We start from the raw sequence: 25,056 nt of genomic DNA on the forward strand, positions 1-25,056 counted from the left end.
ACTCCCCTGCACCATCAACTGCTCTTTCCTCCTTGGTTTCCATCTCTGTACAGGCTTACCCCATCCTAATATTCTTCAATGAAAAAAGACAAGAGCAGAACCTTGGGGGAGGCTGCAGACTTATGGCTTGGTAGAGTGTCACAGGATGGTCAAAGTGGAGTTGGGGGAGGCAGAGCCAAGATGACAGAGTAGCAGGAAGAACGACAGCAAGCTCCCCTTCAAAAAACTCCTTCTAAGAGATCTAGAAAAACATATCAGATTGAATTCTGATTATGAAACCCGAGAGTTCCAGTGAGGCAAGAATTACAGGGAATTATTTTTCTATCTCACAACAGAACAGGGAGACAAAGAAGTCTGTGGGCAGTGGCAACAGGAGCTAACCTTGAGGATTCTAGCACAGGGAAACAGGGTAAGAAGAGGCCCCAGATGTAGCAGAGAGGGGCCTAAACTTGTGTGCCGACTGACAGCGCTGTTGACCGCTACCCAGTTGCTGGTCACAGAACTGGGGGTGGACTGAGGACGCCTACTGCATTCCAGGGTGAGGAGCTTTTCCTGGCCTTGGCTGTATACCAACCAAGTTACAAATTCAAAAGCAAACAACATCTGTGTGGCTCAGGAACCAGGGGTGAAGTGAGATCTCGGTTCCAGCTTTTAGCTCAGTCAGAAGAATAACCAGGGCAGGAATCCCAGACCAAAGGGAGCTGACAGTTCTTTCAGTGAACCAGTAGAACTTTCCAGCTAATGAATAGGGGCTGAGTGGAACAGTAGTCTATGAAAATAATAAAGTGGGCATGCCCACAGGCTTGCTGCTTGGACCCGGGGGACAGCGATCAGACTTTTCCCTGGATCAGATCACTTTGGGAGCACTGAATGCTTGTTGGTCACCAGCTTAAACTGCCCTGAGATCCTGGAATACTACAACATTTATATTCAAACAAAAGAGCAACAGGACCAGTCTAGGTATTTCCTCCAGAAGTGTGAAGAGCCTAGTCCTAATATTGAATCTAGACAGGAAGTAAGCTGGAAGAATAAGCAAGCTCAAAAACAAACAAACAAAAGAATCCCACTGTAAAAAGCTATTATTTTGATAGGGATACTCAAGACACAAATCCAGAAGAAGACCAAATAGCTATAAGCAAAACCTCAAAGAAAAACACAGCTTGGGCACAGATTCAACCAGAATTCCTAGAAGAAATGAAGCAAGAGTTTTTAAAAAATTGAAAATGTTTTGTAAATAAAATGAGAACACTAGAGGAAAAAATTGGAAAATGGAAGAGATGATTTTTTTTCTTTCTACGGAAGAAATTGAAAGAGGAATAAAAAGCTTGACAAAAAAGCTATAAAACTTTGCCCAAGCAACATACTCTCTGAAAACAGAACGGCCCAAATAGAAGCTATTGACTCCATGAGACAAGAAATATTAAAATAAAGTCAAAAGACTGAAAACAAATCAAGGAGAGCTAATTTAGGAATCACTGAACTACCTGAAAGTCATGACTGAAAAAAGAGCCTATATATATATTCCAAGATATCACAAAAGAAAACTATCCAGATCAATGAGAACCAGGGGGTAAAGTAGAAAAGGAATCCATCAGTCACCTCCTGAAACCCCAAAATGAGAACTCACCGGAACATTTTAGTAAAATTCCAGAGCTTCCAGTCAATGGAAAAATGCTACAAGCAGCTGGAAAGAAAGAATTCAAGTGTTGAAGAGCCAGAGTCAGAATCATACACATTTTTACCAGCCACCACTTAATATACTTTGCCTTCTAGAATATCATATTCTAAACTCCCCAGTCCATTATAGTGGGTAATGTTCAAAGCTGCAAAGAAACCAAAAAGAGAACTGTCAAAATGCCATTGGATCAACAGTTGAACGCAGCTAGGTGGGACAATATCCTGCATAAAAGTGCTGGGCAGGGAGTTAGAAAAATCTGAGTTCAGATTTGGCCTCAGACACTTACCAGCTAGATTATATGCTATTCTGTCTCAGTTTCACATGAATGAAGTTCAGGCCAATTATGCAGTATATGTGTGTATGCACATATACACGCACACATATACAAGTGTACATATATATATGTATGTGTGTGTGTGTACATACACATACTGTACTGCACAACTGAATATACACATATATATACATATACATGTAGAAACTCTGAAGAATAAGCATAAGAGTCAAAAGAAACATAAAAAGGTAAAAAATGAATGATCAGAAAGATCTAAACAAGGATAAATGGATTCCATTTTAATATGAGGAGATATATGTGTCCTTCTGAACTCTGTCATCATTAGGAGTCATAAAGGAGCCTAATCAGTCAGAAGGCTCAGAAGTGGTTCTGTTGTATCTTGATGATCTTATAAGAACAACAGAAAGAGAGGGAAAGCAAAGGAAGGAAAGGGAAAATTATCTCACATAACTGGGATAACTAAGTAGAGGTCTATACAAATGAGAGAGAAGTGGTGAAGGAGGCAGCTGAGACCTAAACCTCACTCATCTGAAAAGGTCACAGGAGGGAAGAATATACATATGCACAGTTGTGTACAGAAGTAGATGTCACTCTACAGAGAAACGGGAAGGACAAGGGAATTAGAGAGATAATAGATTAAGGGATGGATTAGTCCTCAGCCAAACAAACTTTCAACTAAGGATACACAAACATATGTACAGCTTCCCCCCACCCCTTTTTTTTTTCCTGAGATGGTGAAGAACTGGAAACTGAGGGGATTGCCTATACATTGACATACGGATAAACAAATTACATTATAAAGATGGACAGAATACTACTGTTCTGTGAGAAATGATGAAGGGGATGGTTTAAGAGAAACCTGGTAACTCTTGTATAAACTGATGCTGAGTAAAGAGAGCAGAACTAGGAGAACAATAAAGACAAATAATTCTGACAGACTGAATTCAGAACAAGATGATGATGAACCATACTACCCACCTCCTGACGGAGACGTGAAGACTTCATAATACAGAATGAGGTATTTTTGTTTTTGGACATGGACAATATAGAAATTTATTTTGACTGAATATATATGTCTGTAAAAGGAGTTTTGTTTTTTCTTTCTTTCTCGTTTGGAGGTAGGTGAGGGCAAATCAATTGCCTTGAAGGGCCCTCCACTGAGACCTATGTTGAGTTCCTATAATCCAAGAGGAGGATTCTCAGTTCTTCCTTTCAGGTGCAACTAGGTGGCACAGTGGATAGAGCACTGGCCCTGGATTCAGGAGAAGCTGAGTTCAAATCTGGCCTCAGACACATAACACTTACTAGCTGTGTGACTGTGGGCAAGTCACTTAACCCCACTGCCCATCCTAAAAAAAAAAAATTCTTCCTTTTAGAACCAAATACCTAGAAAGGCTGCTTCTATTTCCTCACTTCCTACTCATTTATTGAAACTATCAATGTGATTTCTGATGACACTAATTTGACTGAAACTGCTCTCTCCAAGCAGAAAGGGAAGAGAACAAGCATTTATTAAGGGGCTAATATGTGTACCAGGCACTACGCTAAATGCTTTATAAATACTATCTCACTTGATCCTCACAACAACTCTGTAAGGTGCTATTATTATCCTCATTTTATAGTTGAGGAAACTGAGGAAGATAGAGGTGAAATATTTGCCCAGGTCACACAGCCAATAAGCATCTTTTTTTTTCCCCCTGGGGGTGGGGGGAGCTAGGCAATGGGGTTAAGTGACTTGCCCAGGGTCACACAGGTAGTAAGTGTCAAGTGCCTGAGGCTGGATTTGAACTCAGGTCCTCCTGACTCCAGGGTCGGTTCTCTATCCAGTGTGCCACCCAGTTGCCCCCAGTAAGTATCTAAGGTTGGATTTGAACTTGGGTCTTTTTGACTCCAAGCCCAGCCAGCAGTTCATCCAGGATATTGTCTCACCTAGTTACTTTCAAGGTTACCAATAACTTCAACTGCTAAATCCAATGGCATTTTCTCAGACCTTTCTTCTTGGCTTCTTTGCAGCTCTAGACATTATTTTTCCTGCTTTGTTTTAGGTCACCTATATATTCACCTGACTCATTTCCTTCTCGTCCTTTGCTGAATCATCATTCATGTCTTGCCCAATAAATATGGGCATCCATAAGGCTCTATCATGAGCACTTCTCTCTAAACATTCTTTTGATCTTGTCATCTTCAGTGAGTTCAATTATCTTAATGCAGATGACTCTTAAATTTTTATATCCAGTCCTAAACTCTATTTTGAATTTCAGTTGCATATTATCAACTGTTTGCTGAACTGCTCCCCCTTGTACATTCCATAGGCATCTCAAATTCAACATATTCAAAATGGAACATCTGATTTTCCCCCAAACCCATCCCTCCTCCAAACTGCTATTTCTGTTGAGGCTGCTATCACTCTCAGCTACCCAGACTGAGCAGCTCTTAACTCGTCAATCTTCTCCATGCCCCAGATTCAATTGGTCTCCATTTTGTAGATTCTGCCTCCACAACATTTCTCCCCACTCATCCTCTTCTCTCTGTTCACAGAGGTACCCACCACCCTTAATCAGATTCCCATAATTCCTTGTCTGGATTACTGCAGTAGCTTGCTAATTGATCTTCCCTTCTTTTGCTTTTATTTTGGTCTAATATATTCTATGCATAACTATGAAAATAATCTTGCTAAGGCACAGGTCTTGCCATACTTTCCTGCTTAAATCTTCACTAGCTCCCTAATCCTTTCAGAAGAAACTACAAACTCCTCAGACTATAATTTAAAGTTCTTGACAATCTTGAGGTACAAATCTTGGCATATCTTTTCAATTAAATATATTTCATATCATTCCCTTTCATTCCAAAAAACCTGGCCTTCTGGCTGTTTCTTCCTCAACTTAGCATTCCATGTCTGATCTCTGCCTCTGCACAGATGATCTCCCAAGGCTGAGATGTACTTTATACTAACCTGTGTCTTTCAGAATCTTTAGTTTGCTTCAAGTCTCATCAAGTGCTATGTCCTTCTTGAAGTATTTCTTGATTCTTCTCCCTCCCCCCCATTATTTGTTCTCTCTTTCCCACTCAAATTATCTTTTATTTACTTATCTGTGTAAATGCTGTAATCTCATCCAGCTCCCTCCCCCCCCAATCCCACTTAAGCCTTGGAAGATTGAGACAGTTTCTAGGGTACTCCCTGAAGCACAATGCCTTGCATATAATAAAAGTACTCAATAAATGTCTCAGTTATAAACTAGTTGTATAAGTAAATCTAAGGAAAGACAACATACAATTAAGTGCTAAAAATTGTATTGTAAATATTGATAAGGGCCGAAGACTAGAGAAATATAATAATGAGGCTAGCTAGAATAGTCAGGAAGTCTTCACTGATAGCTCCGAAGTCAGGAAGACCCGCCTTGGACACAAACAATGACTGGCACAAGATGTACAAATCACATAACATCTCAGTCCTCCAGGCAGCTCTCTAAATTACAGAACAGTAGTTGTTCTGCATCAGTAGAGGGACTTTTCTTAATGGCAGTTTCCTATAACAATATATTGACAGGTCTAGTTAAAAAAATAGTTGTTGTGGGCTGGGCTCCACTCTAGCAGGTACCCTGTTAGTTTAGGTACAATATTATAAGAAATGAGACACTACTAGTTCATATAACTCTAACAAAAAGAGATTTACAAAGTCATAGCAGGAGAAAGATATTCAACAAAGGAACAGAGATCCCCTTGCTTCTGAGGTGCCCACAGTGGTCTGCCAGCCAAACAACAGAGAGAAGCTGGAATACCTATAGTTTTCTGTACTCAGGTGACTAGGAAGTGATTCCACTGGTCAGTCTTTAGTTCTCTGAAGCAATTATGTCTTGAGGATGGTTTCAGTAACTTTTAAGGAAAAGAAGTACACCAGCCCACGTGGTGGGGGACTCTGGTAGATGCTGCTCCTACCATGTATGTAAAGCACTTTGTAAATTTTAAAGCATGTTATATATACTATTATTTTTATGAAGGATAGGCATATTATGAATGAAAAATCAACAATATAAAAAAAATAGAAGTAACACAGTTCCACTATATTGTAAAGACTGACAAATGAAGTGACATAAAATTATGTTTTAATTGGACACTTACTTGTAAATTCAAATGTGATCTAACTGCTGTAAATGTTTTTCCCCTAAATAGGATCTTCGCATTTATTTCAGAAGTCAAGTGGATACTATTTTTATTTCTCTTGTATCTTGCCTATATTACAGTCATGTTATTTTCCAATCTAGACTCTAAACTCAAGGATTGGGAATATGGTTTATTTACTCTGGTAGCCCATAAGGAATAGCAGTACCTTGCACATAGTAGCTATTCAACAGATATTTCTTCAATGAATACAAAGATTTTTAGATACAAAGATTTACTGTAGCTTAAATTAATCAACCAACAGTCATCATAAACACACTTCTGTGGCCATTATGCTGGGTACTGTGAGTAATAAAGTGTATTTGATAAAAAATAATATGCAAACACTGAAAGGAACTGTGGATTATAAGGCATATAACAATTTTTAAAAATCACAATACACTATACTTTCTAAAATTGACTTGGGATGGGCAGTTTTAGAAAAATAAAGGAAAACATTTCAAATCAAATGCTTAACTACTTAGCAGACCTCTGAGAATGACCTATTTGTCTAATTTTAATAGGGTCCTTAGTACCCCCTATAAAAACTCAAACCCCAAGAGCAAGACTAGTAGATTTCAGTTGAGTCCCCATTTGTGACTCCATTTGAGGTTTTCTTGGCAAAGATACTGGAATGGTTTGCCATTTCCTTCTCTGACTCATTTTACAGATAAGGAAACTGAGGCAAACAGGGTTAAATTACTTGCCCAAGGTCACACAGGTATTATCAGGCCAGATCTGAACTCAGGGAGATGAGTCTTCCTGACTCCAGGCCAGGTACTCTATCCATTGTGCCACCTACCTGCCTGTATTTTCTAAATAAGGGTTTACTAATTTAGTTCCTTAGCCACTGTATTAGATCAGGCTAGCTCTGCCCAGGAGAAAGAAAAAACAAAGTAAAAATTTCAAGACCTTCTTTCCATAAGATATCTGCCCCAAAGTTTTTTTAAGTAAATAACAAAAACAAAACTTCATACTGACATCTGACATGTATAGCAGCTTTAAGGTTGGCAAAGAGTTTTATGAACATTATCTCACTTGATGAACCATATTTTTAAGACAGCTAAAGAAAACAAGAAATATAGTAGGGAGGTGAACAAAAGGAAAAGGGGATGTTAAATTTAATATCTTCCTAAAATAAATTATATGACAGAGGTTCACAGTTTTGTAGATGATCTTTTAAATTTATTTCTATATTGAAATGTTTGTCGACTGAATAAAAAAAGAAAATTTCAATCAAAAAAAGGAAGACTCAGTAGTTTTTCAAGCTAATATCTATGTCTAATAAGTACATAATCCACTTAAATTTGTTGGCAATTACTTTAAATATTATTCTCTTGCCAATCTCATGAGTTCCCCAAAACCAAGAATAAAATTTTGGATACATGATAACAAATGCTAACACAAATGAGGGCATTTGTTGTACTATACTACATAATACTAAAAAATTTCAAACCCATCTATTTAGGGAAGAGAACTAGAGAAACTAATAACTTTATCTGAGTAACTTAACACTCCAGAAATAAATGCTTAGAGAGGTACAGAAACCATTACCACTTGCATATTCATTTCCTGTAAGTGAAACCGCAAAACATGAAAGTACTGTATGTATGTTGTTTTTTATTGGACCAGACCTATCATTTCATTAATATAAGTTACTCTTTTCAAAGCAAATCGAAACTAGCCTTAAAAGTATAGTCTTACAGAGTTGCCTGGGGCACTGAGAAGATAAGTTGACTTAAAAGAAGTCACAGTAACCAGTATGTGTCAGAGGCAGGGCTTAAACCCAAACCTTTGAGACTCCAATGCTTGCACCTCTAGTTTCACCTTAACACTGCTTCTTTTTAAAAAATAATATACATTTGCCTTGTTTAAAACTAAACTATAAAATACTATTTCATAACAAACCATAGCGGGGGCAAGGGAGAAATTCTTTCACAAACTCTCAAACCTCTCTGTCCCCCAATTTGGATAAGTTTGTGTTAAGATAAATTATCTAAATTTATCTGTTTATCTTAAACAGCTAATTAGTTGGGATCCACCTTTAGACCTCTCCCTCAAGAGTATGAATTACAAATTTTTTAATAAGAGAAAGTTGTTTGTGGATTAGCCACATTGCCTCTCATCTACCTTATAGCCTAATGCTACAACATGCACAATGACACTTTCGGCAGAGGCTTCAGCACATTCTGTTTCTGATAAAAGAGAACATAACACCCACCCTCAATAGTAGTTGCCAGCTGCTTAGTTTTCTTATTTGATTAAGAAAAATTTAAAGAGAAATCCAGTCACTTTTTTTGCTTTATTCAATCTACCGTCCATCAGAGAGAAACCTAGTGAATATTGATTTAAGTTTAGAAGTAACATATTATCAGCTATTTAGTTTAAAACTCTTCAGTACGGTTATTAAAAAGTTCTCCAAAAAAACATTAGAAATCATAAATTTCTAGAATCATGACCTCCTTATTTATCTTTTTATCTCCCTCAAAATCTAGCACAATGACTTGCAAATGGCAGGCACTTAAAAATGTTCAATGAACTTAAAACACTGAACTTCCCCTGTGCACAAAGGCCCAGGAATGAGAAAGCTAATGGACACTCTTGCCCTGTATGCTGCCTAGAGAAGGGAGGAGAAACGTCAGAACAATTTACCATCAACATCTGATTATCTGTAGGAGGAATCTGGTTCTTTTCGTCTATGATGTGTGAATTGATCCTATGATCTTTCTGGGACTTCCTTATCTGTAAAATGAAAGTTCTGTATTACAACACCTCTAGGGTTCTTTCTTGTCCTAAATCCTATTTAACTCTAAGAAATCTTTGTCCTCAACTCTCTCTGATCTATATGCTATTTTTGTTCCTCTCTCTTAAAGATACTGATGGAAAGTGCCACACACAATACAGTGTAATGCCCTCTAGCTTAATACTAGGACTTTATGTGGTGGTATAGTGGAAAAGGTGCTAGGCCCACAGTAAAAAGACCTAAGGTTCAAATTCCAGCTACTTACTACCTGTGTGACTGTGCAAGGGACTTACCTGCTTAGATACTGCTTTTTCATTTATAAAAAAGGAAGATAGTAACTTGCAGTGCCCACTTCATAAGGCGGTTGTGACTAAAGTGCTTAAACTGCTACATAAACATGAATAGTTACCATATAGGATCTTAGAGACCATTTGGTTTAGCCTCTTATTTTACATATGTGGAAACTGAGGTCTAGAGAGGTTAAGTTACTTGCTCAAAGTCACAGAGATAGTAAGGGACAAAGAAAGGTTTTGAATTTGGCTTTTAAAGCTCTTCATAGCTTGGCTTCTTCCTACCCTTCCAGTCTAAAACTTGCTTCCCCTATCCGATCCAATGATCATCAGTCTCCGTGATGCTCCTGATACAGGAAACTCCCTCTCTCACACTCTGAGCATGGCTGTCCCCCATGCTTAGTACGTCCCTCCTCATCTCGGCTTTCTGGCTTCCTTCAAGTCTCAGCTAAATTCCCTCTTTCTGCAAAAAAGCCTTTCCCAGTCCTCTTTAGTCTTTGTGCCTTCCCTCTGAGATTAGCTCCAATTTAATCTGTATATATTGTTTATATGTAATTGTCTACACATTGTCTTCCCCATTAGACTCTAGCTCAGGAGTGGGGAACCTGCAGCTTTCTAGGTCCTTGGGTTTGGCCTTTTGACTGAATCCAAACTTCACAGAACAAATCCCCTTAATAAAAGGATTTGTTCCATAAAACTTGGACTTGTGGACTGGAGGCCAAACGTTCCCCACCCCTCCTCTAGCTCCTTGAAACAGGGGCTGTTTTTCACCCTTCTTTGTACTCCAAGCACTCCAAACAGCCTGGCGCTTAGGAGGCATTCAAATGCCTGACTTGACCCTAGATCCTCAGACTCTCAATCCAGTCCTTTTTACAATTAAATTCAATTCAACAAATATTTATTAATGCCTGCAATAGCCTGCTGGTGGGTCTGACTGCCACAAGTCTCTCCCCACTCCAATTTACCCTCTATTTAGCCACTAAAGTCGTTTTCCTAAAACACAGATCTGATCCTGTCACCCTGCTAGTCAGTAACTCCAGTGGCTTCCTATCGCCTCCACGAGCAAATACAAAATGCTTGGTTTGGTATCCACATACCTTTGAAACCTAACCCCCCTCCTACCTTTCGAGTCTTCTTACACCTTACTTCCCTTCGTGAACTTCCATGAACAAGATACTCCTGGCATTCTCACTGGCTATCACTCATGGGAGTGGAATGGTTTTCTTCCTACGATCCAATTACTGACCCTCCTGGCTTCCTTTAAGTTGTCAATCAAAATCCCACCCTGTACAAGAAGCCTTCTCTAACCCCTTTTAATTCGTGTTTTCCCTCTTTTAATAATTCCCTATTTATCACATCCATGGCTTGCTTTGTATATATTTGCTTGCATGTTACCTCTTCCATTAGACTACAAGCTCCCTGACGGCCGTCTTTGGCTTCTTTTTGTATCCCCATTGCTTAGCACAGCACATAAATGTTTCCTGACTTGCTGTGTGCTGGGCACAGCTACTGAGTCACAGAGAAAAGCAAACTCCACCAGTGACAATATTTACCTTGTATCAAAAGTTGACAAGTTAGCAAGCCATTTATGAAGTGTCTACTATGTGTCAGGCACAGTGCTACCGATTCACAGGGCAGAAAAGCTGATCAGTAACAACATCTATCTTGTATCAAAGACCAGACGGCAAGCCACTTATGAAGCACCCTACCATGTGCCAGGTGTTGAATAAAACAGAAGTTGACCAGGGACAGTATTTATCTTGTATCAGTCAAGCCAATAAGCCATTTGTGAAGCTCCTATGATGTGCCAGACACTGTGCTAACGATTCACTGAAAAGAAAAGTGAAGACAATATTTATCTTGCATCCAAGACGGCAAGCCACTTATGAAGTGCCTGCCACAAGCCAGGCACCGTGCAGAGAGCTGGATCATGCTCACTTTGGGTCATTCAGGAGTCAAATACCATGACTTCGGGTATGTACACTTTAACAATGACAGGGTTACACCTTCTACGCCCATGACACCTTTTTCTTTTTTTCAGTATCTTACATCAGCTGCGCACACGCCTCTCCCCGGGGGACCTCTGACACGCGGAGGGCTTGGACCCAGGGGCCCGAAGGGGCCCAGCCGGGCCTCTCCCGGCCCCGGGGAACAGAAAAGGCAAGGCCCGGGAAGAGGATTAAGGCGCTGACTGGTCTTCCCTGCCCCCCCCCCCGCCGGTGAAGGGCTGCCCCCGCCCACGGGGGGCCAGCCAGGTTTCCAACCTGCCGTCCGCCCCCTCTCCCTTCCCCCGCAGCCGCTGGGGCCGGTACTTACTCTCGTCTCTCTCTCCGCCTCCGCCACCGCCTCCGGGTCGGGCTGTGGGCGGGTTCTGGCGGCGGGGCCCCGGCTGCCCCCGGAGGGCCGGGCTCTACTCGTCTCTACGGGGCCGCAGCGCCGGGCGAGGTCCCCTCAGCAGGTGACGGCAGAGCCGGGCAGAGACAGCAGCGAGGGGAGGCGGCCGGATCCACCCCCCATCGCGGAGCGTGGGGCGGACTGCTCACACTACCTCCCGCGCCAGAGGAGCAGGGGAGGGGGGCGGGACGAGAGGTGCGAGAGCGCCTCAAACCTCGCGAGACTTCTTTACCCGTGCCCCTTTCCCCTTTTGGGTCGCGGCGCGGAGATTTGACCGGTGACACTCTTGGACTACTCCCGCGAGAGGCACAGAACGTCTCACCCCTCCTTTTTCTTTTCTCCACTTCCTCCCTCCCTCTCGCTCTTCTCGGACTCTCGGTGAGTCTCGCGAGCGTTGCCAGTGGAACTAAAGCAGGGCGGAGAGAGAACAGGCGAGGGGGGGGCCCCTCTGCGCTCTGGGGGCTGGATGCGTTTTAGCCGGTGCTGCGGTTCGTGCTGCAAGGCTAGCAGGGGTGCCCCGACGGCCCAGACCATCCACTCCAAGGGGTGACTAGGGGGTCTCAGTCGGGGAGAAAGCCCGTAGAGGCCGAGACTTTTTTTTTCCCTCCCAGTCTCCGCCCCCTTTCGGTATTTCGTGGCCTGGGTTTCCTGACCACTGAGGGGGAGGGGAGCTCGACAGGAGCCGGAGGGGCGGGGCTAAGGGGAGCGACCGGGGGGGGGGCGGCGGGAATTAGGGGAACTGCGCACGCGCGCCGCGCGAATGTGTTTGTGTTTTTGCGTGCGTGTCTGTGTATGTATGAAAGTGGAAAGGGACCGGGGTGCAAGAAGATGAATACGATGCTCTCCTCTCGGTGGTAGCAGACACTCTTGGCCGTCTGCTGACCCTCAGCAGCCCATTCCAGAGAGGCTGTGGCTCCTAGCCTTTGGCTCGTTTCCACAGCAGGACCAGGCATAAAAGTAAGCCAATCTCCTGAAGTTTGTATCCTATCCACCCACTTCGCGGTTTCCCCCTTTTCTGCTTTTCCTGGAGATTTTATATCTGGTTCATTCTGTAAAAAAGCCTCCTTGCAGATATGGTCTGTATGAAACTGAAATACTCGAGAGCAAGAAATGCAAATAGCTTCTGGAAACAAATTCTATCAAGTAGAAAGGTTCTTTTTGAAGAACACTTCAGCTTCCTTGCCATATGCCTTTCTGAGGTAGTCTGTTTAATCAGTTTCAAATATACATAGGGGATTTTTTGTTTGGTTGGTTTTTTAGTGAGGAAGAAATTGCCCGTGATCAAAAAATCAAAACAAAACAGATAACCTGTTTTTATAGTAGGCTCTAGCAAATCATATTTTTAAGATTTAGGTTATATCTGTGTAGATTTGGCTTTGGAAAGTCATCAGATAGTTAACTTCTAGTTTTTTAGAAGTTGATTAATATGATTTGGTCTCTTACAAACCTCCTTTTATCACCTGTCTCATTAGCTGCTTTTTGTTCATTTTGTTGGTCATCAGAAGTTGCAAAAAAAAAAGGTCAAACTAGCTTAATTTTTACATTTATTCATGATTTCTTAGGAGTAAAGCCTGAAAGTATTGACTTTAAGGTAGTTTTTTTTTATTATCATAGGTAGATAATATCAGTATAGTGCTTTAAATTTATAAAAACGTTTTTCTCATGACCACCCTGAAGGGTATGGACTTCAGTTCACATCCTTACTGGACCCCAGACAAGTAATTTACCTTCTCTGAATTTCAGATTCTCCAGCTGTAAAATAGTGATAATTAAATTTGCACTGTCTATCTCTTACCTCCACTGAATAGGAAGATTCAAAGTTAGAAAAATCTCCAAGTCCCACCACTGAATCATTTGGCTGTGTGACCCTGAGCAAGTCACTTCTCAGTCCCCCAGGCAAATCTGGAAGACTTTAAGTTTCTGAGCAAGGGCCAATCAGCTTTGATAAGAGTTCATCATTGGATAATTCTTAAACTCATGAAATAATAGGTCAGGTTAAAAAAAAAGAACAACCACCCTTGCAGAGTTCTTGTTTAAAAAAAAAAAGCGAATTGTAAACCCTTGTAAAAATGCTAGAGAAATGCATAAGATAGTACAAGCATTGTACCCATTTTACAGAAAAGAAATTGGTGTACAAAGAGGCTAAGTGATTTGCACAGGGTTACAGAGCCATAACTCAATTCTTTTGACTGTTAGACCAGTGCACTTTCCATTGCAAACCATGGAAGGGTTGAATATGGATAGCTGACTATATAAAATTGTTAACATTGAATATATTTTGAGGACACAATGACCTAGGGGTTAAAATATGCACCAAAATGTTACGTCCAGTGACAAATTCAGTGAAAAAGCTAATATAAAGATTACTTTTTCCAACTGTAATAGAGTAAAAGTCCAGCATAACGTGGCTTATACCAAAAATTGAGAAACATTTTGATTATAGTTGAGACTTTGTCAAATTATGCTTCCAACTTGTAACATGAATATTATATTCCTTACCAAGTCTTCATTATGGAGAAATTAGATATTAATCAAGATTTGTTTACTTTTTCATCTAATTTGTCTGTTTGCTTTTCATCTAATATGTCTATTTCCTTGCAGGTAAAAAAAAATGAAAATTTTTTCTGAGTCTCATAAAACGGTATTTGTTGTGGATCATTGTCCATACATGGCAGAATCATGCCGACAACATGTAGAATTTGACATGTTGGTGAAAAATAGGACCCAAGGAATCATACCACTGGCACCCATATCTAAATCATTGTGGACTTGCTCAGTAGAATCCTCCATGGAATACTGTAGGATTATGTATGATATATTTCCTTTCAAAAAGCTGGTAAGTATTCGATGTCTCAGACGTGCTGGAAATCATGAATTTGAGATATACTTTATTTGCATATGCATATTTTAATTATATTGGTATTGCTTTAGACTGAAAAGGTCATGGTACTTCTTGTATTCCATTTAGTGTAAGAATTATCTCTTTGAGATTAATATATGATGACTGCATGATTAAACCAGGAGAATTTGGCAGTATTAGGAAAATTACATTCCAAAGAGTATCATAACTTCAGTGAGTTATGATCTTGTCATTTCAAATACTTAAGTATTATTGAATGCCTACTTCATACTAGGCACTGTGTTAGATGCCAGAGAATCGAAGAAAAAAGTGAAACCGGGTTTGCACTCAAGTAGCTTATATTCCATTGGAGAGAAATTACATATGCACATAGATGTACACAAAACATATAGAGCCCAGGCAACCAGAGGATTCAGAAAAGGTCTTCTGTAGGAGGTAACAGCTGAGCTGTACTTGGAAAGAACCTAAAGCCTCCAGGAAATGGATTTGAGGAGGGAGATTATTCCAGGCCTAGGACACCCTGGGCAAAGACCTGGTCAAGAGTGATTCCATGGCCTGTGGGGGACACAGTAAGTAGACTAGTTTGTTCTCCCTTGACTAATGTAAGTCATGATATTTAGTAGACTTTTTTTTTGTGACTTTGCTGTGGTAGAAAAAAATTCATCATCTGATGAATAACCTTCTGGGGATGAACTTCTCTGTGCTTAGTCTGTGAACAGTCTCTTGCTGGGACTTACCTTGAAGTTTTCCTAGCTTGTAGGGAGCTGCTAGAACTTACACAGTGTAGTGAAAACCGCAGGATTCTCTTTACACTGCTAAGGGGCATCATAGTGGGCCTTTAGTGAAAATACTTTTAAAATTAGGATAATCTATTAGTTTAAAGGCGTATGGAGGATTGATAATAGTTATTTTCTGTTAACATTTTCCTCATGATTCAGGATTATATCTTCAAGAATGTTAGCTTGATTATACAAAAGTGGATTTTTATTTATTTGTTTATTTTTTGCTTTGTGTAGTATTGGAGAAGACAGAAGGAACCTCTCTCTCTTTAGTTATTTAGCTGGGTTTCATATATTTTTAAGTAAGGTGGATATTGTGCAGTCTAATGTGAGGGTCAGGTGTGCATATCTGGCTGTATTCTGAAGTCAGATACAAAGATATCTGTGACTTTTTTTTTTTAGTGGAGGGAAGGGAATGAACTTGTGATTTCATCAGTATAGGAAACTATTGTTTGAGAAAACTTTCTATACCAATATGGATTGGCCATCAGTCATGGGATAGACCTCAAGAAGGGGTATCAGAGTCATAAGAAACATTGTTTAAAGTCAAGGAAGTCCGTCTAAGTGTCTTGTAAGTGCCCAGAAAATAGAGTACCTACCTAAGACAAGTGATGCTAGTGCCAGAGAAACCTTAAGAGAGGGAGCAGCGGTTAGTTTAAGAATGGTTCCCAAGACCAATTAAAGGAAAAGAGCAGAGACTAGAGCACACAGTAATGGGAAACTAGACACAGATACTAGCAAAATTGAACTGGTCTTGAATTATGAAGTTATATTTCCTAACTTGTTTCCTAACCATTCTCTTTCTTTCCAAGTCTGTCTGTCTGTGTGTGTGTCACACACACACACATTTCTTTTTATTTTTTGTTTTATGGTCTTGACTTGTGATTTAATTTATGTGGAAATTTACCTTACCAGTGTAGATTAGCGATTTTATCTTTAGAGAGTTTGACTGGGCTACTGAGAGAGTCTGGTCACAGAGCTTGTATGTGTCAAAGGCCTGACTTGAAAACAGGAAAAAGTTTAGAAGCTTGGAAATGCATAAAATACATCTGTAGTGTTGTATAATATCAAACCAAATTTTACAATGATGTACTGTAAGAACTCCATAAAAGAAAAAGAAAAAAAAATCAGGCTTCTTCTCTGGTGTGAAGGGAAAAGAAAAAGAAAAAAAAAAATCAGACTTCTTCTCTGGTGTGAAGGGAGGGCCAAAAAATTTTACAAGGATTTTCCAGATTGAGGGGGCACTGCTCCACGATGTAGAAAGGATAACTGTAAATCTATATCTTTCCTTTATATTTAGATTGAAGGAAATTTTTTATGTAACTACCATGTAATTGTTTGGTAACTGTGAGTCAGACTAGTCCTTGAACAAATGTTTTTTGTAATTTGAGTGTAATTGTTAAATACAACTTTGTAACTTTTCAGGTGAATTTCATTGTTAGTGACTCTGGACCTCATGTTTTAAATTCTTGGACTCAAGAAGATCAGAATTTGCAGGAGGTATGTTTAGTTTCTGAAATGTGATGATTTGAGAAGAAAACAAAATATTCAGATAATATAATGGTGTTTGAAATGAAAAACTAGAATTCCGAAATCTTGTAAACCTTGTAGATTAAGTTGTATTTCCCAAATATTTAATCTTTGATTTGTTTGGGAAAACACCAGTTTTTAATATTTTGACTCCTATTGTATTTTCACTGTGAATATTTTTTGCAAGTGAAACAGATAAGAATCAAATACTTGCAACACATAATTGAAGTCATTCGTGTTGAAGTTTTGCCACTAATGAAAACTTCAGAAAAAAAATTATTCCATCTCCATTGGTTTTTTTTTAATTGCAGAGAGCAGCAATCAAGGAATATGTGTTGTGATAATTGTCATGTTTGAAACATTGTTTAATTTTGTAGTTACAAGTAATAGGATTTCAATATTGAGTTACTTAGGCTAATGATCATAAATATGTAAGCCATAACAGACAGTTTGTACTTTTCCATTACCCTGACTCATTCTGATACTGTGAGTAACTTTGACTCTTGATTGGATGAGGCTTTCAGCCTGCTGATCCCCTGCACCCACCCCACATCCACCACCACCCTACTACCACTGCACTCTCCAGTATATACTTCCACTGAGGTACTGCCACAATACACATCTCCCACACTTGAGTGACCTTGGCACTGTGTGGCCAAGTTTCTGTATTGCCATATTATATATATGTGTGTCGTTTTCCATTCTTTCCCTGTTTGCTATACTGCATAATAATAAAGTTCATGCTTGCCCTAATTTTCCAGGTACCCATTTTCTGTAAACTATGAACTCATATCCTTGCTCTAATGGAAGCTGTAAGGCCAAGTAGAACCTGTGTATCACAGGGATGGGATTGACCTCATGATTTTTTTTTTAGCACAGGGAGATCTCTGGATAAGGAAACTCCCTCCAGCAGCCAAGGCAATATCTTCTCTTATTGACCTATCTTTGTACTTGTTGTTTGTGGGCAGCTAGGTGGCACAGTGGATAGAACACCAGGCCTGGAGTCAGGAGGACCTGAGTTCAAGATCAGGCTCAAATACTTACTAGCTGTGTGACCCTGGGCAAGTTGCTTGGCCCTGTTTGCCTCAGTTTCCTCATCTGTGAAATGAGCTGGACAAGGAAATAACGAACAACTCCAGTATGCCAAGAAAACATCAAATAGGGTCACAAAGAGTCAGAAATGAATGAACAAGTATTTGTTATCTCCCCCCGGTAGAATGTCTGGGTTTTTTGAGAATATGGTTTAGATTTTATCTTTGCATGCCCACCACCTAGCAGAGTGCCCGATGCAAAGTAGGCATTTCATACATGGTTATTGAATAAATGAATGAATGAATGACTGCTGTGAGGTTCATATAAAAGGACTGGTGTTCTTTCTCCTTCCAGTAGAGAAGTGGGGATTATGGGTGTGGAATGTTTAATTTTCCATAACTGTTACAAGGACAGATTCATGGGGGGAGGGGGAGAGGGAATGGTAAGAAATAACCCTGATATGAAAACAAAAGGCATAAATAAAACATTTTAAAAAGGGAAAAAAAACTTGGATATCATAGGGTCATGGAATTTAGAGCTGTAAGGAATTTTAACGATAATGGTTAATATATGCAAACTAAGCTTTTGTAAAGTGCTTTCTTTATGTTAAGCCCATTTGTTAAAAAGTATTGATATTATCTCTATAGGTGAGGTGACTGAGGCTCACAGACCTCGAACCTTAAACCCTCTTAAGTCTAGATCTTTTCATTATATTGTTTCTTTTGGATTTCAAAATAATTGAAATGTTTGTGAGAAATCCCCCTCCCCCCAGCAACAGATGTATCTGACACCTTTTTTGGATGCAGTTGTCTTTGAAGGTATACTAAGGCTGTGCTTTTATGTGAGTGCATTCATAATACAGATAAAATAGCATTCAGACTTTATTGCATGTAGACAATACTTAACTTTATAAATTTATTGTCCATGGAAGTGGTATTCTATTTCAGGTTTGCCTCTTTCTGAGAGAAATAAGGGAGCTTATACTCCTTTATCATATGAATTCACCATGGGTGTGTGTTGAGGGGGGAGGTATAAAAGAGACATAGCAGCTTCTGTCCTCATCACTTGGTCAACTTAAACTGCTCTCTCAGAGGTTTCCGCCAGTCTCTTTAATTACTAGATCTAGTGACTTTTTTAGTACTTATCTTTCTGGATAATTTGGCACTCTCTGGATCATTTGGCACTGTTGATTATTTCCCTCTCCTAGACACTGTTCCCTTGTTTTAGGGGCATTGCTGTCTTTTGCTCAGTCTCTTTTCTTAGATCATTATCTGTGATCTTCCATTAGTAATAGGTCACTCTCATAGATCTTTTCTGAGCCCTTTTTTATACCTTGTCAGTGATCTCATCACTTCTCATAGTCCAGTTGTGCCCAGCTTTTTACTGGGCATCTCCAGCTGTGTGTTCCTTAGACAACCTAGACTTATGTCCAATACAACATGCATGTATTAATCTTCCCCTAAAACCTACTTTTTAGTGTCCCTTTTTTCTTTTGAGGGTTTTACTGTCCTTCCAACTGAGTGGTCATCTTCAATTCCTCACTTTCATTCATCATGCTCAATGACTTGACAAGTCTTGTCAATTCTATTTCTACAACATCTCATATCCGTCCCCTTTTTCCATTCATGTGACACCCCCCCGCCCCCCGCTCTTGTTCCTCCTAGTGATGTAGGTGCACATGAGCTGCTGATTATGAAATCACACCTATGTCAGTAACTGGTTACTTTCTACCTATTGAGATATATAGTTAGTTTCGTTATTTACAAAGTCAGGTGTTTGCCAAGTCTAGTGACTTTCTTGACCTTCCTATCAAAAATGTGTGTGATACTTCTGGTGTGAGTTTCTGGATCACAGGATCACAGATTTAGAGTTGGAAAAGATAATAGAGGCCATTTAGCCCAAACTATTCATTTTGCAGCTGAGGAAATTTGTAACTAGCCTATAATCGCAAATGAGATTTGTTCAACCCAGGACCTATGTAACTCCAGATTCAGTGCTCTTTTCACTGTATAATGCTGTTGAAAGGCTTTTGAACTCTTAATTTCTTAATCTTGAATCCTAATTTTTATTGCTCGTCCTTCTGCGCCAAGGTATATGCCAACTTGGTTTGAAGTATTCAATTTAATTCAACAAATTTGGGAGGCAGCATCGTACGTTGGGAAGAGTACTAGATTTGGAGTCAGGTTTGGATTCTGGCTTTGTGGTTTACTATGTGTGTGATCTTGGGCAAATCACTTAAAGTCACGTCTGAGGCTCTTTTTGTTCAATCTCGTAATCTGTGAAGAATGAGGGTATACTTATGTTAAAGAGATGATTCAGTAGTCTGTATTTTTCTGGTTTAGCCAAAACAATTTTTTATTAGTTGTATGAAAGAAGAACTGGATCATGGACATTCAAACACATCATAACTATATTCCCCATCATAGTTTACTATAGCTAAACAATTTATAATCTTTGAAAAAAAATCAAATGAGGATGGTATAAAATTAGTTGGGAAAGGGAAGTACAAAGTCAGTAGTTTGATAAGGGCATATAATTCTGGGAAAGACTCAGTGGCCAAGTGAGAGATATGGAATATTCTGAGGAAGGTAAAATATTAATGGATAATTTTGATTGTGGCATGTTGAGTGAGCACTTTCCGTTGTATTACCTAGAGACAATTGCAATTTTTAGCCTACTCATAATCTGTTGTATGATGTCAGGTTCTCTAGAAGCACAACCAGATAAGATAGACCTAAAGTTCTGATTCCACACTTGTCACCAGTTTTTTTTCCCTTTTGTCTTGATTAGTTAATGGCTGCATTAGCTGCTGTTGGACCACCTAATCCTCGTGCAGATCCAGAATGCTGCAGTATCTTGCATGGCCTAGTTGCAGCGGTGGAAACCCTCTGCAAAATTACTGAATATCAACATGAAGCTCGCACTATGCTCATGGAGAATGCAGAACGTGTTGGAAATAGAGGACGAATAATCTGTATTACTAATGCAAAAAGGTGTGAAATTTCCAAAACATATAATAATGTGCTTATTTGCATTTTTGTTAAAATGCTACAGAAATAACTTAAAAATTAAGTTGAAAATGGTCCTTTTGTTACAGAGCTTACATCTTCTATGCCAAAATAGCCATTTTTTTAAAGGAGATTTTTGAAGTAGAAATTGATTTTTAAAATACAAATATTGTCCAATCTATTTCTTTGGAATTGGCTACATTTTCTAACATTAAGCTGTTTATGGTGGTATTTTGTTGAAATATTCTAAGATCTATCATTAAAAGTTTTGTGTCTGTAATTTTATATATATGTGTGTGATTTAGATTTTTCTAAAAACTGAATTTCTTGAAGTGTGGTTTCTTATGCTCATCTTTGTTTTTTTAATCCATAGTGATAGTCACGTAAGAATGCTTGAGGACTGTGTTCAAGAAACCATTCATGAGCATAACAAACTTGCTGCTAATTCAGATCAGTGAGTATAAACTGCAAAGAGCATGGGTATATGTTTAACAGAACCCTGGGAAATAACAATTATGTATTTTAAAGGCAACAGTTAGAAACAACAAAGTCCCTCAGCTAATTTAACATATTTCTCATATAACTTGTTGGCCCTCTGCCTTTTGTTTTCCCCAATATTTTCATAGCCATCAGTGCTTGTTTTGTAGCTGTTCCCTTCTTAAAGAGGGGAGGGAAGCTAAAAGGTCAAATCTGCAAATATCTTCTCTGTTATAGTTTTCTTGGCCTTAGAGTACTATTTCTTTTGGATTCTAAGAGACCAGCAAATTGCCAGCAATGCTACTGAGTTTTATGCACTTGGAGTCCAAATGTCTATATTTTTAAGAGTTACTGTGGGCGTAAAGCAAGAGAAGTCTTGTCTAGTTATGGCCAGTGAATCGTTAGGAAAAGGTTTATTAATGAAAACTTTTTCCTCTGTCTTTTAGTATAGCAATATCTATTTTTTTCTATAAAAGCATCTGTAGTAAACATCTAGGAAATTATCTTATAGGTTTATCCTCTGATTTGGCTTCTAACATACAATAAATCATTCTGTACATGTTAAATAATTATTAATTGACTATAATTGTTGAACTTGTATGGACATGAAAATTTCTTAAATACTTAGTCTTTGCAATAACCGTAATATCTACTCTGGTACTTTTTTTATACCTTGTAAGTTCCATGGAAATATACATACGAAATGGGAGACATTTAGCTTTTCTTTACATGAAGAAAATATATGCTGTATTCTGATATTCTAAGTAAAACATTTATCTCTTAAGTCTCATGCAGATCCAAAAGTGTGAATTAGTTTTGATCCATACCTACCCAGTTGGTGAAGATAGTCTTGTGTCAGATCGTCCTAAAAAGGAGGTAAGGTCTTAAGTAAGTTACCAAAGGCAAGGTTATGGGTTGTAAATAATACACGATGAGTATGAAGTTTGCATTAAACATTTACTATATTTCTGAAACCATTTACAATGGAAAACTTACTCCTAAGAAATCCTCCCTGAAGGAAAAACTATTTTAAACCAGTTTTCCTGTTACATTTTGTTTTTTTTATATTGTTTGTTTATATTAATCCATATGCTCACATGATATCATTTTGGCATAATTGTAACTAAAATTGTGGAAGTAGAATTCTATTGATGAAGGCAGATCACAAATAATTTTTAAAACAGACCACATCCTTTTAATCATAGGATTGGCTGAAAAGTTCAAAGAACATAAAAGTGCCACTGTGCTTAAGTGCCACCTTAAAGGCTGTCTACCAATAAAGTCTCTCCTCTGGATAGCGTAAAGAGCCTAAAAGATTCTTTAAGTGATGTGACAATAAAGATAGCTTTGACCCTGTGTTGATACTAAGCAAGGCATAAAACAACATGTATTTTTATTTTATTTTTTTGATAAGGCATTTGTGGGTTAAGTGACTTGCCCAGTGTCACACAGCTAGTAAGTGATTGTGTGTCTGAGGCTGGATTTGAACTCAGGTCCTCCTGACTCCAGGGCTGGTGCTCTATCTACTGCGCCACCTACCTCCCCCAACAACATGTACTTTTGCCAAAAATTTTTGGCAACTGTCATCAAAGAAGTATATAAACAAAAAATGATTGGTAAACCAGTGAATTGGGTACTTTGTGGTGTCAAGAGAAATGGAGGAAGCCCCAGTGGACCCTCTAGGCCACACTTAATGGGGGCTCGTGGACTAGTGATTTGCAGGATGTGCAGATGTATGGGTGGTAATCTGCGTTGTTGGAAGGAGTGCACACATTGATGAGATTACAGCTCTGCTTAAGTGGATCAGTGATCTAATATGTGAAAGAGACCTATAATTAATGTTATCATGATAGTGAAGAAAAGGAATATTGTAGATTTAAATGATACCTACTCAGCATCTTATTTTTAAAAAGAATTTTTTTATACATCTCTGACCTAGAGATCTTCATGCGTATGAAATATGTTACTGTCTGCAATTGACAGAAATAAGTAATAATTTAGTAGTTTATAATTTAGTATTTATGTAATATTTTAAGGTTTGCAAAGCACTTTATATAATCTCATTTGATCCTCACAACAGTCCTATAAAGGAGGTGTTATAATTATCCCCTATTTACAGATGAGGAAACTGAGGCTCCCAGAGGTGAACTGATTTGCCCAGGGTCACAAAGGTAGTAAGTGTCTGAGGCAGGATTCAAATGCAGGTCTTCCTAGTCTAACTCTCTATCTACTGTACTACCTTGTTCATTATTTTTCACAAGGAAAATTAAACAAAGCTAATACGTTAAACCAGTATGGTATCTTATCTTTACATTTATTGAATAAATTTTTTTTTGTTCTCAGTTTCTCTTTCTAATTGGGAGGTACATTAATTTTGTGAGAGAGTGTTTGTAGGTTTTAGCAGTGTGGTTCTTTATTCCATTGGTGCAGATTGTAGCACTCTGTACCTGAGTGGATGGGTTTAATAAGTTGTTGTGGACAACACATTTTGTTTGTTTGGTGTTTTTAAATGTCTTATTGATGATTTTTTGTTTTTGCATCACAGCAATTTCTAGGTGAAGCAACTTCCCCTTCTTCTCCCAGCATTTGTCCATCTCTTGTAACAAAAAAAAACATTTAAGCAAAAATAACAGTTACTGTGACTATATTTGACATTGACCGTAGCCCTCTGTACCTTTAGTCCCTGGCTTCTCTTCTCTCCTGGACCAAGAAAATGTCATTGTAGTTATTACTCATCATTCAGCTTCTTGTCAGTGTTCTTTACATTTACATTATTGCCTAGTAACATTATGTATGTTGTTCTTGTTCTGCTTAACTTTACCATGCATCAGTGCATATGTTCAGGTTTATCTGAATCCCTCATTTTTTATTTATTGCCCAATATTCTGTCATGGAGTTAAGCTCCCTGAGAGTAAGGACACATGTATGTAATTGCATCGCACAGAGACATTTAAAAAATTCTTGTTGATCTCTGTAACCCTGTTTTCAGTTATGGAGTGGCCATTTTGTTTCCAGTTCTTTGTTACTACAAAAATGTTGCTATAAATATTTTGTTATTTATGATATTTTCTTTCTATATTTGATCTTTTAAATGTATGTTTAATAGTGTGGACTCTAGATCAAAGGATATGAAAAGGTTAGTCACTTCTCTGGAATGATTCCAGATTGTTTTGCACAAAAGATTGCACTACTTCCCAAATCCACCAACCAGTATTTTACTGTACCTGTCTTTCCACAACCCTTCCAATACTGTTTCTGTTTATCCTCTTTGCAAGTTTGGTGGCTGTAAGATGAAGTCTCAGAATTGTTTTAAGTTGTTTTCCTTTTATTAGTGATTTGAAACATTTGTTTTAAACTATCAGACCATTCCCAGTAGGAGGATGTGAACAACGAACGCTTCATTCTGTAGGCCAAAAAAAAAAAGTCTTCCTAAAAGACCATTTTGTAATATCTGCTTTGTTTTCCATTTATATTCTTTTTCTTGAATTCCATTTGTACTTGAAACCAAGAAAACTTAGGAACAAAATAAGTGGTAATGTTAATTAATTAGATGGGTCTTAATTTATTAAGTTCTATAAAACAATATTAGAAAATAGCATTTAAAAAAATAAAGTATTTAGTGACAGATTCTAATTCACTAATACTCTCTAATATTTATCATTTGTAGTTGTCTCCAGTTTTAACCAGTGAAGTGCATAGTGTTCGAGCAGGGCGGCACCTTGCTACTAAATTGAACATTTTAGTACAGCAACATTTTGATTTGGCTTCTACCACTATTACCAATATACCAATGAAGGTAAGATAAAAATTTT

General features: G+C 38.6%; 2 protein-coding genes across 9 annotated transcripts in view; one reads left to right on the top strand and one right to left on the bottom strand.

The window, feature by feature from the left end:
- The window catches only part of FGFR1OP2 (FGFR1 oncogene partner 2), a 31,530-nt gene extending 19,959 nt beyond the window's left edge, over nucleotides 1-11,571 (bottom strand). For 3 of the 6 annotated variants that reach the window (XM_020965091.2, XM_020965089.2, XM_020965093.2), the window contains exon 1: nucleotides 11,481-11,564. The gene's annotated coding sequence lies outside the window, so the exon portion shown is untranslated. Of the gene's footprint in view, nucleotides 1-101; nucleotides 242-1,627; nucleotides 1,685-11,480 lie in introns of all 6 variants that reach the window. The other 3 variants (XM_078154993.1, XM_020965090.2, XM_078154991.1) reach the window with 3 other exon arrangements.
- Nucleotides 11,572-11,858: 287 nt separating this feature from the next.
- Nucleotides 11,859-25,056, top strand: part of INTS13 (integrator complex subunit 13) — a 32,015-nt gene continuing 18,817 nt past the window's right edge. The window contains exons 1-8 of one of the 3 annotated variants that reach the window (XM_078154980.1): nucleotides 11,947-12,104; nucleotides 12,362-12,515; nucleotides 14,160-14,394; nucleotides 16,623-16,697; nucleotides 20,550-20,752; nucleotides 21,141-21,221; nucleotides 22,030-22,120; nucleotides 24,912-25,040. In XM_078154980.1, the coding sequence (XP_078011106.1) occupies nucleotides 14,170-14,394; nucleotides 16,623-16,697; nucleotides 20,550-20,752; nucleotides 21,141-21,221; nucleotides 22,030-22,120; nucleotides 24,912-25,040 (804 nt within the window). In that variant the 5' untranslated portion in view covers nucleotides 11,947-12,104; nucleotides 12,362-12,515; nucleotides 14,160-14,169. The other 2 variants (XM_020965086.2, XM_020965085.2) reach the window with 2 other exon arrangements.

Source organism: Phascolarctos cinereus, unplaced genomic scaffold, assembly GCF_003287225.1.
Source record: "Phascolarctos cinereus isolate Bilbo 61053 unplaced genomic scaffold, phaCin_HiC Scaffold_1;HRSCAF=81, whole genome shotgun sequence".
NCBI lineage: Eukaryota > Metazoa > Chordata > Mammalia > Diprotodontia > Phascolarctidae > Phascolarctos > Phascolarctos cinereus.